Consider the following 13,776-nt stretch of genomic DNA (forward strand, 5'->3'; position numbering starts at 1 on the left):
GCGCTCCCCGCGCTTCCGCCCGGGCGGAAACGCCCTATGATGTCATCAAGCCGCGCGGCGCGGTCGCAGTGCGTAGTACTCACTCACAGCACCGCTCAGAGAAGTGGGTCCCAGCCATGGCTGCGGAGAGCCCCTGGGACTCGGCGTCCACACCGAACCCTGCCGGGGTACTGCTGGACCGTTTGGTAGCTTCGGGGGTCGTTACTCAGGTGCGTGGACGGCGATGGTGTCCTTAAGGTGGTGCTGGCTGCGGGAGTGGGGCGAGGGTACGGGCTGAGGCTCCACTAGACTAGAGGCAGGTGGAGCCCCTTCCAGGCAACAGGAGTGACCGTTCTGTGGTGGGTTCTGCGACAGCAGAGCTCTGAGTGCATGGGTGTTTCAAGTGTCTGCAGGCGAGTTATCCCAGTCCAGTTATGGGAGATAAAGACCAGTGTCTCCGCTTTTTTTTCATCTATGATAACCGCCTCTAGATTCTAATGGGTTGCAAGGTTAGGAAATACGGGTAGATAGTTAAAACATAATCCCCAAACAAAACTCATTTATGTGAGGTATTGGACATATTTGGGGCGAAAGTAACAGGGTGCAGGAGAGCTCCAGGGAGAGCACACATCCTTAAAGGCCAAAAAAAAAAAAAAAAGACAAAAAGACCCGAAATACCTTGGAATGTGAATGGAGGAAGAGCAATTTATAGAAGGAAAGGAGAGGGACATTAGCCGAAAGGGTGCTCGTTTTAGGGTCAGCAAGGAAAGCATGTTCATAGGCCAAAGGGAAGAGCCAGTAGAGGGAGAAATTGAAAATATGAGGAAATAATGAAATACAAGTGGCAGAAACGACTAGGGAACGGGGACAGTGGGATTGGGGGAAATAAATTTTTTGATAGCAAGGAAGATGAGTTTCACTAAAAAGAAAACAGAAAAGTAGAAAGGTAAAAACATAATAGGTTATCAGTATGAACATGATGGGATATTTATGGAAAATACACAACTTTTTATACATAGAAGAGTCATTAAAGAATTACTGCCATACAGTATTTTTAAGATGAAGAAACTAAGGCCTAAGGAGACCAAGAACCTTGTCCAAGGTCACTCAGCTAGTGAAGCCGAATTAGATCCCTAGAGCGCTCCCTTTTCTGACACACTGTATCATCTCTGTGATGAATTGTGCTAGTGCTGTGACACTATCTTGAGTTTAAGCTTCTGTTGAAAAACTCTTCCAGATTACTTAGAAGACTTTGTAACCAGACCTTGTAGATTTTGGGGAATTGAGGGGGTAGTAACTAGTGCCTGGGAAATAGGCAAAACAACCACAGCACTCCCCAGTTCTCACACCTTCCTCATTTCTCTCCTGATTTCTTCCTACCAAGTTGCCCAGTACTCTCTTGTATTGTCCAGTTCTGTAACAAAGTAATTTGGTAAACCTGTAAGACATTTGGGACTTATCCCTCAATGAGCATATTGATAGATGATATAAACACCTAAACCAAAGGAGTAAATCATTGGTGAGAGACTTTTTGTTATGGATGTGTTAGCTGGCTGTTGGGGTTGGGGTTGTTTAGGGGAGGATCTTCCTAGTGCAGTTACCTGTTTTGCCTAAAGATAAAATCTGCCAATCCATAGCTCCTTAAAACCATTTTACAGTCTTACTGCCCAGCTAATCCCAATGAGGAAATTTAACAGATTGGTAGCATGATTTTATTTTAAGCAAACTTGACATATGAAAACCTATTTTTATTAGGAAGGATTTAGTATTGCTTCTTTCAAAATGTTTTAAAATATTGTTCCTTTAATCAGTCCATCTCTTAAGTGCACATCATTCCATGTTCATTAAAAAATTGAGTGATGCCTAAAATTGTGATATGACACAACTCTACTGGAAAACATAGCTTGTTTGAGCTTTGTTCTGTTTTGATCTATCCATTGGAGAATGATTTAGTGAAAGGCAGGATTAACTATCTGTAGGATAATACACAGTATTTACTTTCATTTGTGCTCTAGGACTGTCGTAGTGGCCTTATATCCTAGATATTTTTCCAGCAATCTTTATTGTGTCATGGCATCTTGATCAAAGCTGGCAGTGCATAAGATAAGGATTTGGGCCTACAAAAAACCCTCAGATTATAATCATTTTCTAATATGAATTTAATACTATATATATGTGTGTGTGTGTGTGTGTGTGATTGTGTGTAATTTACTATATTCTAAATCTGTATCCTGTCCTCCTCTGTACCCCTCCCCCAATTTAGAGCCTCTGTTCTTAACTTCTGTGCTATACTGCCTCCCTTTTATGTCTCCCAGCTAGAATTCAGTATGAAGAATGAAAGGTAAAAAAGAAAAAAAAAAGAATGCTCACAGATGCCAGTTTATACATGCATATATTAAGTACATACTGTTAATCAGGATTTTTATATGAAGCAGAAGGTCCTGGATTTCAGCTTCTTGTGCTTAGTAAAAGAGTAACAGAAATACCCTAAATAGACTATTTTCTCAGGATCCTTTCATTTTCAGGGTCCCTTTGCCTCAGTGGCATGTAGAATATATAATATATAATGGCAGTAGTCAATGATAAAGACTTTTCTATATTTCCCAATCCTTGCTTAAAAAAATTTTTTTTTAAGGTGTAGGGCTGTTACGATCCTCACATTTAGTTAGAATTTCTATTTACTGGATAAATTTGACTGCTCTTCTGTCCCCTTTTTGGCTCTCCTTTTTTTGAACATTCTTATTTTCCCTCTCATTTCTCTTGCATATTTGTGGCTAAGGGCCAATACCCTGTTGTTAAACCCAACAGTTCACTAGTTTTCAAATGTGCAACTAAGATTAATATATACACATGGAGGGATGGAGAGATACCAGAGTGTGAGTAGGTTATAATGTGAAATGGAAACTGTTGTACTTTCATTTACGTACTACCTTAAGAGAGAGCAGAAAGAAAAATTAAAGAGCCAGGCTAATATGTTGGAAATGCAGTGGATTATATGTCTTGTAATTTCAGCCCTGATATATGTTGGCTGTGTCAAGTTTGTCTAATATTTAACCTCCCAATTGTCAGTTTTGCCATCAGTAGAAAAAAGCAGGATCCTTGGAGTCAGTACTGACTTGACTTTATCCCTCACTCTCCATATCAACTAGGATTTACCAATCCAGTCATCCCAGTAACTCACACCTCTGCCTTCCTTTTTAACTGCTTCTGCCCTAGTCTGCATCCTCATCTTCTCACCTGGAATATGGTAGAAGCCACCTGTCAAAATACCCAACTTCCAGTCCTTTTTTGCTTTATGTTGTTGGCTTGTTACCAGAGTGGTGTTTGTGTGTTGCATGTGAGTGGTTAAATACACATAAAGTTTACATTTTTAACTCGCTTTGAGTGTATAATTCAGTGGCATGAAGTACAGTCACAATGTTGTAAAGCTATTTTCAAAACTTTTTTTATGACTCCCAATGGAAACTAATTAAGCAGTCACTTCCCATCCTGTCCTCCCCTTAGCCCCATTAGTTTTATTTTCCATACTACCCCCGTTTAAATTTCTAAAATATATATTATATACGGTCGTGTTATTTCTTCACCAGAAACTTTCAACTGCTTTCATTTTCTGCATTCTGACTCCTTGCCATAGCTGTCAAGATCTCTCATGATTATGTAGGAAACCACATTTCCAGATTCAGCATCCCCTTCCTCTCCCGTATATGTGAGGACTAGAATACCTTTTCCTTCCTATCATCATGAACTTGTTAAGGGCAGAGAGCTTGCTTTAATTTTCCATTGCCTAACTCAATAAATGTTTATAAAACTGATTATCATTGGTCAGCACACTTCTGCTAGGAAGGGCCGGAGCACAAGTATTTGAGGCTTTTTGGTTCATATAGTTGCAACTAGGCTGCTGTACTTAGAAAGAGATAATAAGTAAATGAGTGGGAGTTGAGTTCCAATAAAACTTTATTTCTGGGTCCTGAAATTTGAACTTTTTATAATTCTCATGTATCACAAAATATACTTTTGATATTTTTTCCCCAACAATTAAACCTTAGCTAATGGGCTGTATAAAAACAGACAGTGGACTGCATTTAGTTCGTGAGCTTAGTTTCACAACCTGGCCTATATGATCTCTAAAGTTCATTCCTGTGCTAACATCCTGGAAAAGAAGAGGATACAGAAAATATGGATGATGCCAACAGATGAACAAGATAATATTCTGAGATAACCTGCAATTTAAGGAGTCAGTATAGGCAGCCAATATCCTGCATAGGATGAAAGGGTGAAAAAAGGAGGGGATAATAACCTTTTTAGAAAAATAATTATGCATGGACAAAAGAGTCCTTTAAGTGAGAATGTGAAAGGAAACTTTATGAATGACTTGTAGCCCATAGAGGTCATCTAAGAATCAAATAAATTGCTCCACTGGGGGACAGTGTTTGCTTTTAGCCCCAGGAACATCAGAGAGACTAGGGCTTGGTCAGTTGCACAGAGGTGATTCTCCAACAACCTCAGCCTTCGAATTCTCTGATAAGCTATGCAGATTCACTAATGCAGACTATTGTGCGTGGCACTTTAGGAAATAGTACAAAGTGATTAAGTCTTATTTGTTTTTCTTATTTTTTTTAATTTAGGCAAAGGATTTGTGATAGTGGAAGTTGTAAAAAGAGGCAATACCCATTGATACTGTTCTACTCAGTACCTTATTTTTCAGGGCGCTGTTGGACATGATGTATCCTCATATTTTAGACCCCTGGGCATGCTTTTCTAAGTTACACAGAAACTTTTTATAACATACTGTTGCTTTCTCTGTTCACTTACCATTAGGAGACCTTAAATATATCTAAAAACTCAGCTCCTTGCTTTATTATGAACTTCGCCAGGCAACAGCAGATCACAAATATTCAAGCTGAAATCTACGAGGTAAATCATGTTGAACTTTATACTTTCTACTTCTAGTACAGGGAAAAAAATCTTCATTATTTCTAAGAGCAATTCTTTTAATACTTAGAATAGTGTCTAGCATGTAGTTGGATAGGTGTTTACTTATAGTAACTAATAGTAGTAATAATAGTCATAGCAGTAGTTAGTAGTAGTAGCAGTAACAGCAACAGGGCTTGAACATCAAATTGAAAAGCTTCAGTAAGTCCCCTGGTTCTCATAACAAACTATCCTCCTGGACTAAAGACTATCTATTTGTATGAAAGTTTAAGCCTTTACTTCAGGCTACTTTTTACATAAGCTAAATGTTATTTTTGTTCCTGATGTAGAAAAACCTGGAAACTGAACTCCTAAGACTAGAAAAAGATACAGCAGATGTTGTTCATCCTTTTTTTTTGGGTAAGTGGTTTAGAATTTCAGCTTTTTCTTGGATTACCTTAAGTAAGCAACAGGCAGTAAAATTATGGTACATCATCATTTTTTCAGGTATTGCCCCAAAGCTAACAAAGTCTTCTATTTGCATGCTCAAATAGAAGTCCTGTTGGCATGGCTAGTGCAAATAGCATAAAAAGTGACCAAGGTAGGAGCTCCTCAAAGTCAGGAGCACTTGAAAGACAAAGAAATGCTGAAGAACTTTCCAGATTAAAGGAGACTAAAGGGGCATGGCAACTAAAAGCACAGTGTGGTCATGGATTGAATACTTGATGAGAAAAATTTTTAGAATAAAGGACATTATTGGGATTCTAGGTAATGTTTAAATATGGGCTATATTAAATATTGTTAGTATTGTACCAATGTTAAATATCCTGAATTTGATACTTGTAGTTATAGAAGAGGATGTTACTACTTTGGGAAAAAAGTGTTGAAGTTTTAGGGATATAAGGGCATATCATCTGCAACTTACAAGACAAATGTTTGCTTTTTAAAGTTCATGTAGAATGTTAGAGACAAGAGATGGGCATAGAGACTTTTTTGAAGAATGTAGCTCTGGCAGTCAAAACTGAATAGGAGTAGAGTTGGAAAAAAAAGACGTTAGCACTGGATTCAGTTGTCAGTAGGAAAAGTAAGAATATAGTTGAGAATGAAGCTGGTATTGGTATTAAAGATAGCAAAGAGGAGAGATTTAGGAGGGAAACGGTGGGATTAATTTTTGACATTGGTAGTGTCAAACCGAAACAAAGAAGAAATTATTAGTGATTTCAAAACTTACTTGTCCTATTGCTAATTATCACTGTTTCTGGTTTGTGTAGCTCAGAAGTATCAGACTCTGCAAAGCATGAATAGTCATTTGGAAGCAGTGCTAAAAGAGAAGAGGTCCCTCAGGCAAAGACTGTTGAAACCCTTGTGCCAGGAAAACTTGCCTATTGAAGCTGTTTATCACAGGTTAGACTAAAAAGTAGAAATTAAAAGTTATACATGTTTTCTGAGGGTAGTTTTTGTTTAGACTAGTTTTTTATTTATCATAGCATGATTCATCAAACAACATATTACTGATTGTATCTATTAACATTATAACTAATGCTGATACATTAAGCCAACAGAAAACCCTTTGCTTTTAAAGAATTAGAACTATGGTGAAGAGAAAGGCATTCCTTTTGCCCATTGTGTTTTGGGAAATACTGATAATAACTTTAATGAAAGAAATTAGATATATAACTTATAGTAAGGTAGGTAAAAATCATTTTTATTATGTATAGACTTTTCTGTGAAGTAAATTTGTTGTTGTGTTAATGTTGCCCATACATAAGAATTCTGTTTGAGAAGTTTAAGCAGGACAGTGAAAACAATGTCAACTAAAGGAGTTAAAAACCAGCTCTGGTCTCATCTCTGCTGTTTGTATACCTCAAAGCCTTGGGCAAATGATTTAAGTTTCCCAGTTCCCAAAATGGAGATGCTTTCTTTCCATTGCTCTCTTCCTTCTAGAGTATTGCAAATATAATAATTAACAATGAAAAAGCAGACATCTAGGGATCTGATTGCTAACTTTCTTCACCTCCTAGGGCCTTACTAGCTGACCCTGTGCTGATCAGTGTCTCTCTTAAGGTCAGGTTTTTCATCTTGTAGTGAAATAATAGATATACAAATCCCATTCTTGTGGATCTATTCAGTATCTATTTAGAACAGTATATAATACCATTAACATATATGTTATACATTACATATATCAGAAAAACTTAGTAATGATTCTAAAGCATTTGCAAATGCAAACATTCAAAGTAGTTTTATGTGTAGACTATTCCAGTGAAGTATATTTATCCTCATTTGTTCTTCACAAAGAGTGAGTAGATTGAAACAGAATGAGGTTTTATCTAGGACAATTTCTTTACTTATGTGAGAAAATTGTTAACATTAAAGTTTATCTAACATTAGCTTGGGTTTCAGATAGGATTAGTGATGTCTCTTTCTGTTTATTTGTTTGAATGACAAGTTAATTCCCACTTAATTAGAAAGTGAAAAAGGACCTTTTTACCACTGATATTTCCATGAATGCAGAAAGGTTATTATTTGCTCATTGGATTGATTGTAATTCTCTTATCTTATATTAAAAGTCCTAATTAACGTTAAAAAACACAAAATAACTGAACTAAAAAAATAGTTGACTTTTTTTCACCTCCTTCAGATGCATGGTACATTTGCTGGAGTTGGCAGTGACTTTCATTGAGAGATTAGAAAACCATCTTGAAATAATTAGAAATATCCCTCATGTAGAGGCAAATCTAAAGAAAATGGTAAGTATTAATAGCATTTATGTACCTCATCAACTCCTGTCACATTACAATTGGCTCTTTAATTCTTTTGTACTAGCATCTCAAATGTGTAATCTTGTTTAACTTGTTGATGGTTAGTATTATGAACAAATTATTTTTTTTAACCAAGATGCTTTTTCCTTTTTTACATAATTTTCTTTAGAAGTCATTTTACATTGTTTATATTCCATTGTTTAATAAACACCTGGTATCTTTATTGTTCAAGGGACAATGCTAATAGGTATTATGAGAGATAAATAGGTATGATCAATCCCTGCCCTCAAATTCTAAAGTTTTGGTGAGAGAGCTGTAAGATACTTTCTACTTCAATTTGCACAATAAGTACAGCAGAGAATTATAAAGAAGATGCTGTCTATTAAGCACAGAAAAGAGAGGGATTACTTCTACTATAGAGAGATTGAGAGTAGGATGAGTGTAGGAATACTTCAAAAGTTTAATATAGGAGTTTGCAGTGAGCTATGTCTTAAAGAATAAGTGAAATCTGGACATGTGGCAGAACAAATAGTCACCCAGAAGCAACAATGTGAAGAAAGACATGAAAATTAGCACAGGTAGTTTGGGGGAAGAGTAGACTTCACTTTGGCTGATGTTTAAAGGTATTTCTGTTTTAAAAGAAGGAGATTAACTTTAGTTTATGCAGTGCCTCAAAAATAAGACTAAGAAGTTTAGACTTTACTGTACTGGGGAATGGTTTTTGTTTTGTTTTTTAGAAAGGGCACAGAGGAGTGACTTGATCAGAACTGTACCTTAGTTGTGGACAAAATACTGAATAAAGACTGAGCTTTTCCACTCAAATTATAGGCAGAGAACATTGGCATCACTTGGAAGCTTGTTAGAAATGCAGAATTGCAGGCTTCGTTCATTTTAAGACATTCAGAATCTCAATCTATATTTTAACAAGATCCTCATGTGATGTAAATTTGATAAGCTGTAGGTTAGAGGACTAGGCAGATGAACCAAAGGCAGAGAAACTTGGAGAATAAATAAATACAGGCATTCAGATGAGAGATTTAAAGCAAAGGAATACAAAGGATTATGTAGATTTCTAGATTTTTGACATCAAAATTCTAGAACATGCCTACTATTTGGACAAGGGACACATCTGAGTTAATGAAGTTTCTAACCTGATGACTTGAAGGTAAGTAGGATCAAGAGATTAAAGAAGTTAGTGAGTTTGTTTTTGACCTGTCTTGCAAATAATAAGTGTTCAGTCATTGTTTGTTGAACTGCAGTTATATTAAGTTTGAGATATTGATTGTATATCCAGATGAGATTTCCAACAGACTGAAATGTGGAACTAAATTTTAGGAAGAAGATTCGATTTGACAATATAGATTGGCAAGATTAGGCTTGACAATATAGACAATATGTGCAGTGAAGTGATAACTGAAAACAAAGGAGAGATGAATTCACAAAGAAAAAGTGTGTACTGTAAGAAGTGGGAGAGCACAGTTTTCAGGAGGCTTTGTATTAAAGGGCTGGAAAAGACCAGGTGTTAAGTTTTGGTATTATTGGTATTATAACCATAATTGATATAATAATGATGTATTAATGACAGATGTAATTTCTCTCCCTATTTTCCCCTTCTTCAAATGTTACAGAGCAAGGCTTTAGCAAAGATGGATGTTTTGGTGTCTGAGACAGAAGAACTGGCAGAGAGTATACTCACGTGGCGAGAACAACAAAAGGAAGTTTCCTCTTGTATCCCTAAAATATTAGCTGAAGAAAATTATCTTCACAAACATGATGGTATAATGCCTCCTTTACCTTTTACTTCTAAAGTCCATGACCAAACTAGTAATTCCCAGTGATTTTCAACTTGCTTATTTTTACTCAGTTATATGTACTCATGTGAAGTCCATTTCTAGTCAGATAACATGGGTACTTACAGGCTTGACTGCTAGCAATACTGAAAGAGCCCTCTTCTATATTGAAGTACTAAGATTCCAACTTCATTAACAGCAAATTGTTCTTCATATATTTTCATTCTACTTTCTAGTAAAACTCATGAAGATCAAATATAACTATGACAATTTATTAGCATTAACTATAACTCAGGCATCAGAATCTATTACATCTTTTAAAAATATTCTTGTGTCTGAATTATAAGAGTCTCCTTGAATCTAAAAGAATGTTGTTTATTCCCATAGATAGTCACTAAGTGCAGATAAGGTAACATAGCAGGCCTGACTGCTATCCTTTAAAAGGCCTTCTTGCAAGGTTGGTCCTTGGCTGGTGTCTGGGAACTCAGATTTCAGAAGGGTCCCCTCCATTCTCACTGATAAGAGTTGCTCACTGTGACTAAGGTGTTTTTGTACAATATGGTTTGTGCTGAACACCTGCACTCCTTCCAGAGTCTAGAATTTTGATCTATGCTAGGCAGAAGGTACCTATGTAACTAGCCCCCAGTAATAGCCCTGGGCGCTGCATCCCTAATGAGCTTTTGTGGTAGACAACATTTCACACGTGTCACAACTCAGTGGCTGGGGGAATTAAGCACATCCTGTGTGACACCATTGGCAGAGGACTCTGGAAGCTCGTGCTTGATTTCCCTGAGACTTTGCCTCATGCACCTTTTCCTGATGCTCCTATGCTTCATACACTTTTGCTGTAGTAAATCATAGCCATGAGTACAGTGATATGCAGAATCTGTGAATCCTCCAAAGATATTCTCAAACCTGGAGTGGGAAGGTAGTGTGACAGTCTTGGGGACCCTGATACACTAAGCAATTCCTGAGGTGTTCACTGGCCACCTTAGGAATAGGCAAAGAAGAAAGAGCAAAGAAAAGAAGGGGACACATTATAGTGACCCTTTTAGAGGTTTATAAAATGCTCAAATAATTTTACCTGAGTTATTGTGCATAAAAAAGGGAGTGGTATACTAATACTAATAGTAAGCCTCAGGATGTATTCATTTGTATCAGTACCATAACCTGTGCTGGCTTATTTTCAGACTTAGGGTTCTCTTTTTCTTTAAAATGTGTGCATCAGTATTTTTATACTGTAGCATTCTCTGTATCAAAGAGGTTCACTGATCCTTGTACTTATCACACTCCTTAACACAAGAAAACCTAAATACAGTGGGTGAGTAAAGTAGTTGTTTGTGAGGAAGCAGCATCATTTCCAAAAAATACCCTGCTGAAGCAACCAGCGATCATGTTTTGAAGCCTACTTTGCTAACTTTTGCAAATGAGGCCTAGAAGAGAGGTCTTAATATCTCAAACATTCCATAACATTGCCTAGGTATTACAGCAAAACATTTTAATTGTATTTCATCAGAAATCTGTTCAAGGGGCCAGCCTTGGTTTCAAACACATTGTTATTCTTTTTCTTCATGTTATTTCCGTTATTAGTTTACATATATAGTGTCACAAATATTGATATACCTGGTTTTGTTTTTCATTTTTTTCTATTGTCTTTTTCAAAATACAAAAAATAAACCTGTTAGTTTTTAACTAAAATTTTGTGGTTCTTGTCTGAATCCTGTGTGATAGAAAGGAAGGATTCTCTTAGCTTACACAGTTAAAGTATACATACACAGTCTATCTGACCCACAAAAGCTTAGATCAAAAAGAGCTAAATTGGATCTGAGGTCTACTTCAAAAAGAAAAACAAGTGTAGTACTATGCTAGAGTCCTTAAATGCTGATCAATTATTTTTTCTTATTCAGCTTTTAGACATACGAATACTAAAAAAAAAAGTTAGCTCTGGAATGTCTTTCTATTTACAATAGAGGTGTGTGAGATTTGTGAATTCACTTCCAGCATAATTATGAAGCCATTTTGTAAAGACTATTCTGGAGGAATTGAAATGCTATCTGGTTTTTCTGTCATTTTTAGTTTACTCCTGATTTATAACTCTTCCAGACTGATTCCTGTTATCCCTCAAACCTTAATAAAGTCAGGAATATAGTCTTGAGGAATAGGAAATCTCAAAGGGTTTATTGACATGCAAAATATAATTGCAATACTAATAAACTAATTAATATCTTGTAGAATCTCTCAAAATGTCTGTAAAAACTCTGTGGTCCTGAATCTGAATTGAACATATCCAAATGGAAAAAAGAGCTAAAATCAACAACCCAATAGCAATGACCACCAAGATTATGGTCTCTAAAGAGCTTTTACCTATGTAGCTCTTCATCTGCCTGTTGATTTGTATCCTTTACTATGCTTTGTAATAAAATGGCAATTAAGTGAGTAAATGGTTCCCTGAGTTCTATGAGCTACTCTAGCAAATTAGTTGAATCCCAAGAGGAGATTGTAGGGACCTCTGATTTATAGCCAGGAGGTCAGAAGTATGGGTAACAACCTGGACTTTTGACTGGCATCTGAAGTCTACTTTAGCAAATTAATTGAACCCAAGAAGAGGTTTGTTGACATCTCCAGTCTGTAGCTGGTGGGTCAGAAACATTGGTAGCAACCTGGGCATGTGACTGGCATTGGAAGTGGAGGGAAGTCCTGTGGGACTGAGCCTTTAACCTGTGGAATCTGACATATCTCTGGGTAGATAGTATCAAAATTAAATTGAAGTGTACCACACCCAGCTAGTGTTGGAGAATTGCTTAGTGTTGTGGGGAAACTCCTCCCCCATGTAGGAAATTGGGTCCAGAATATTTAAACCCCTGAAGAACTGATGAGCTAATGAGCTCAGAGGATGATCACTAGAGGTTGTAAATAGCACAAAAATACAAGTGCTGATTGATTTATCAAGGCTCTGGATTGAATTACCTTCATCCATGTATCATTTGAAGGACTTAGGACTTAGCTTGTTTCCATGTCTTGGCTAATTGTGATTAAGGTTGCAATGAACATGGTGGTGCAGATATATTTTCCAGATAGTGATTTTACCTCCTTCTGATATGTACCCAGAAGTGGGGTTGGTGAATCATAAGGTAGTTCTATTTTTTATTTTTTTGAGGAATCTCCATACTGTTTTCCCTAGTGTGGCAGGTCTTTTCACTCCAAAGCGCAGTGAGTAGAGAAGCCATTTGGAAGACAAGGGTTCCAGGTGAATCTGAATTGTAAACAAGCTTTCCCAATACTCTAGGGAAGGGTACTTTCACATAGAGGAGGGAGAGGAGATTGGATAGGTAAACTGTTGTTGGATCATGCCTGACACACACACAAAGGCCCCATGACTATTATCTCCACTGGAATACTGAAATAGCCTCCAGAGTTGTTTCTCTTGGGCTTCCATCCTTCCCTACTCCTCAGACTAGTCTCAAAACAGCAGCCAGAGTAAACCTTTAACAATATAAATTATATAATTTTAACTTTTCTCCTTAAAACTCTCCAGTGGTTTTCAGGCTGACCTAGGATAACATCCAAAGACTTTACTGTGGCTTCATGCTACCCCTATGAGCCTCCAACTCTGTCACTCCATTCTACCCCACTGGCTTTCAATGTTGCTGTTCTTCCAACATTCTAGGCTCTCTCCAAGTTCAAGCCCTTTACATTGGCCTGTTCCTGGCACCTGGGATTGCTCTTCTTTTCAGTGTGACTCTACATCTTTCACGTTTTTCTCAAGTGTCATTCTCAGTGAGGCCTCCCTTGGTCATATTATCTAAAATTTCAACACCTCTCTACTCACTTTCTATCTCCTTTCCTGCTTTATTTTTTTCTCCTAAAGTAATTTGATACACATTTTACTTAAATTGTTTTATTTATTTTAGTTTCTCTCGCCAAGCTCCATGAGGTCGGAGGTTTGCCTTGTCTTCACTGCTGTTCTTCCTGCTTAGAACAAAGCCTGTTATAATAGGTGTTTACTTAGGAAATACTTGTTAAATAAATGAGTATCTCCATGGCTCCCTCCCTCACTTTCTTCAGATCTGGTCAGGTGTCATCAGTGAAGCCTTTCCTGAAGATCCTATATAAAATAGCACCTTTCCCCCTATATACACACACAGAGACCATTACTATATCTCCTTATCCTGCTTTAAAAAAAAATGCACTTCACATCATATACTATACATTTAGATTTATTCTCTTTTTCCTGCCCGTAGATGCTAATTTTCACGAAGGCAAGGACTGTATCCTCAGCCCCTCAGAATAGCGTTTCTCTTGGTAGGTATTCATTAGTTATTTTTTGGATGAAT

At 37.0% G+C, this 13,776-nt stretch overlaps 1 protein-coding gene across 2 annotated transcripts; it reads left to right on the forward strand.

Moving 5' to 3' along the window:
- Window positions 1–56: 56 nt before the first annotated feature.
- HAUS2 (HAUS augmin like complex subunit 2) lies at window positions 57–11,140 on the forward strand. Of its 2 annotated transcripts, XM_036923720.2 has the most exons (6): window positions 57–209; window positions 4,798–4,893; window positions 5,241–5,310; window positions 6,162–6,294; window positions 7,532–7,640; window positions 9,281–11,140. In XM_036923720.2, exons 1-6 carry the CDS (start codon window positions 117–119, stop codon window positions 9,488–9,490), a joined length of 711 nt encoding a protein of 236 aa, XP_036779615.2. In that variant the 5' UTR covers window positions 57–116; the 3' UTR covers window positions 9,491–11,140. The 2 variants fall into 2 exon arrangements, with proteins under 2 accessions (XP_036779615.2, XP_057344721.1); XM_057488738.1 differs by lacking the exon at window positions 57–209 and having other exon boundaries at window positions 4,875–4,893; window positions 5,241–5,314; window positions 6,167–6,294.
- Window positions 11,141–13,776: the final 2,636 nt, after the last annotated feature.

The sequence above is a fragment of the Manis pentadactyla genome, chromosome 11 (assembly GCF_030020395.1).
Source record: "Manis pentadactyla isolate mManPen7 chromosome 11, mManPen7.hap1, whole genome shotgun sequence".
In the NCBI taxonomy this organism is placed as follows: Eukaryota; Metazoa; Chordata; class Mammalia; order Pholidota; family Manidae; genus Manis; species Manis pentadactyla.